The following is a 3,564-nucleotide window of genomic DNA, read 5'->3' as shown; positions in this document are numbered from 1 at the left end:
TTTTAACTAAGGCTAACGTCGCTTTGCTGTTTCTGAATTCCTGAAACCTGTTGAGAAAAGCTTCCCTCGTATTTAAAAGTGTTGTTTTGAAATAGCAAATGTCAATATCAGAATTATTTTCTTGGTGATGTTTCAATAGACTTGGAAAGTGAATCAAAGTTTCTCTTTCAAAATCTTGAGCAAAAAGAGATAATTTGTTTTCAAATGAAATAACTTCTTCTAACATCGAAAAAACTGTGTTTCCTTTCCCCTGTAGTTTATGATTAAGCTGATTTAGATGAGACATAACGTCTACCATGAAATAAAATTTTTGAATCCACTGATCATTCGTTAGTTCTGGATAGTGAACACCGTTCTCAAGGAGAAATGCTTTAATTTCTGTTAATAAGGAAGCAAAACATTTCAAAACCTTTCCTCTTGATAACCAACATACCTTGTTATGCAGTAGGAGATCTCACTCACTTTCCATTTCAACTAAAAATTCTTTAAATTGGCGATGATTAAGATCTTTAGCTATAATGGAGTTGATAATCTTAATCACCAATTCCATAACTTTGCAAATTTCTTCTGGAAATGTCTGCACACAAAGTGCTTCTTGATGAATGATGCAATGGTAAGTAAGTATCTCGTGATTAATTTTTTCTTTCAAAATAGCAACAAACCCTTTTCTTATGCTGGTCATACTTTTCAAACCATCTGTTGAAATTGAGATAATTTTATCGAGTGGAATATGATGTTTTTCAATGCACTCAATTACAGCATTTGCTATATCCTCTCCACGTGTTTGATCTTTGAGTGGCAATAATCCTAAAAGTTCTTCTTTAGGACCTGTAGATGAAATAAATCGTACAAAAAGTGAAACTTGTGCTGTATCATTTATGTCACAAGACTCGTCAACTGCTATTGATAAAGATGAAACCAATTTAAGATCTTCGACTTGCTGCTTGGTTATATTCGAAGACATTTTGACTGTTCTATCTTTCACTGTTTTAGCAGACAATGGCAACTTTTTAATTTTTTTTTAGACTATCTGCTTTGTTCTTAAAATCCTGAAATAGCTCTTCGGATGCACTTATAAAACAACTTTTTATGTATTTGCCGTCTGTATATGGTTTTCCTATCTCAGAATTCCTACTTAGATTGCTCTTGACTAACCACAAAACTTGCAATATTAACATTGTTGGAAGATTGCATCCAGTAATTAAATACAGAACTTGATTTTTCTTGCCTCTTCTGAAGTTCCTCAACTGCTTTCTTCCTTGCATCACCGACCGCATATTTAGTACTAAATGACACGTGTTTAGTTGTAAAGTGTCTCTCCAAATTTGATTTCTTGTTATGCACCAATTTTTCCTGACAAATAAGACAGGTCGAAAGGCCATTTAAGTTTTGAATAACGCGAAAGTCTCGGTCCATTCAACTTTAAATTCACGATTTTCGTCTTCTGTTTTTCTTTGCTTCTTCTTTGTAGCCATGTCAAACAGGTCACCTAAAAAAATGTTTCATTTTATAATAATAAAGCCACCAACACAAAATAATTACAATTCTTAAATTGATGACAAAAATACCTGTAGGATTTGCAGCTGGTTGGAAAAATATAGGTAACTTTATGCTTCAAGTAGGTACTTTTGTCACCCGTGCGCGATTTGCAGACACGACTAGCACTAACCACTGCACAATGAGACCACTGACTGACAACTCGTGCATGAATACACAGCCTCCCCCGCACTGTGTATCCCACAGCCTGCCTGCACTGCATCTCCCGTTGCCTGACCGACCGACACCCCCCACTTCTTCTAATGCCACTTCTTCAAAATAGACTCGCCCAGGCTGAAAACTGACTTCTGTGCATGGGCCACGAAGTTTTAATCACTGTGTACGTCTGTGCCTGCACGTGGTATTTTGTGGAAGAGCCACACTGAAGGGGCCAAAGAGCCGAATGTGGTTTGCCGATCACTGTCCTAGAGGCTTCTTACACTATCTTCATAATTTTGGGTTATTTTTTCTTTTTGTTCTTCTGATTGGGTGTTTTTTTCTTCCTCATACTCCAAATTGTTGATTTGATTCTTGGAGTCCTTTACTATTGAATCCCTGTAAATTATTCTTAATTTCTGACTGGTCCTTTTTCATGTCTTTGATATTCATTACGGTTCTTGAAATTCTCACTAAGATCCTTTAAAGCAGTGGTTCTCAACCTTCTGGCCTTTTAAATATAGTTCCTCATATTGTGACCCAACATAAAATTATTTTCGTTGCTACTTCATAACTGTAATGTTGCTACTGTTATGAATCATAATGTAAATATCTGATATGCAGGATGGTCTTAGGCGACCCCTGTGAAAGGGTTGTTTGACAGCCAAAAGGGTCGTGACCCACAGGTTGAGAACCGCTGCTTTAAAGTTTCACTAAGTCCCTTGAAGCTCCCATTAAGATGCTTGAGCAACCTTATAACCATTATTTTGAACCCTGTATCTAGTAGTTTGCTTGCTTCCATTTCACTTAGTTTTATTTTTTATTTTTTGAGATTTCTTCTGTTCTTTCATTTTTGACATGTTTCTTTGTCTCTGCATTTTGGCTGTTTCTTTAGGTAGAGCTGCTATGTCTCCTAGAATTGGTAGGGTGGCCTTAGGTAGTAGGTGTCAGGTAGAGCCCAGTGGCTCTGCCTCCTCAGTCACCTGAACTGGGCACTCTAAGTGCACCCCTATGTGGGCTGTGTGGAGAATCTTGTTGTAGTTGAGCCTTGATTGCTGTTGGTGTCACTGGGAGGAATTGACCTCCAGGCCAATTGGCTGTGAGGAGCAGCTGCAACTACAGTGAAAGAGCTACTACGTAGCAGACACCCCTATGGAGCAGGACTTGCTCAGTGGGGGTTTGGTGTTCACTGAGTCTGCCTCTTGAGTGTGTTGCTTGTGGCTGGTAGAGTTGTAATCTGGTATGGTCTGAAGCTGTCCACTGGATGCACTGGCTCTGGGGCTTCCTGGGAGGTGCAAAGTTAGCCACTGCCTGGAGCTACCTGGAAGGAGCTAAAAAGTGATTTGTAGATGGCTACTACTTGTATTGGGCTTGGAAATGCCCAGGTGAGGTCAAGCTGTGAAATAAGGCAGACTGGTGCTAGTGCCGGGCCTTGGACCACTAACTGTTAGATATGGGGCATGCTGATAGAAGCTGCTGCTGCTTATTTGAGAGATTTTAGGAAAGTCTAAAGTCTGAGCCAGGACAGGCTATTCATATGGAAAAGCCACTGCAAATAGCTTGGGTGCTGGTGCAAATTGGATGGGGCCAGGTATCAGGGAATCACCAGGGTGGAACTGACAGTATGAGCCAAGCTGATGGAAACTCAGATTTGGCTTCTAGTTAGCTCTGTGACAGTAAAGGTCCCAGCATAGGAACAATGACCCCTGCGATCACCCCTGTCTGGGAGAAATCCCCCCTTTCCCCCAAGTTCTTGCCCTGATGCCAGACAATCCAATTCCTCTTCAAGTGACCCAGGTTCCTTTCAAGGCACCACCCCAGCACTGGAACCCAGAGTGATTGAAATCTGAGTAAGTCCATGTGCCAGCCTTT

The 3,564-nt window shown here is 40.1% G+C and overlaps 1 protein-coding gene across 1 annotated transcript; it reads right to left on the bottom strand.

Moving 5' to 3' along the window:
- Nucleotides 1-502: 502 nt before the first annotated feature.
- On the bottom strand, nucleotides 503-964 carry LOC118665046 (protein ZBED8-like; the record flags this gene model as incomplete). The annotated part of the gene is made up of 1 exon (XM_036325910.1): nucleotides 503-964. A coding segment is annotated over exon 1 (462 nt), but the record flags the coding sequence as incomplete, so codon positions are not given.
- Between the last annotated feature and the right edge of the window lie 2,600 nt (nucleotides 965-3,564).

Source organism: Myotis myotis, unplaced genomic scaffold (assembly GCF_014108235.1).
Source record: "Myotis myotis isolate mMyoMyo1 unplaced genomic scaffold, mMyoMyo1.p scaffold_m19_p_1, whole genome shotgun sequence".
In the NCBI taxonomy this organism is placed as follows: domain Eukaryota; kingdom Metazoa; phylum Chordata; class Mammalia; order Chiroptera; family Vespertilionidae; genus Myotis; species Myotis myotis.
This window is presented reverse-complemented; position numbering and strand designations above follow the sequence as displayed.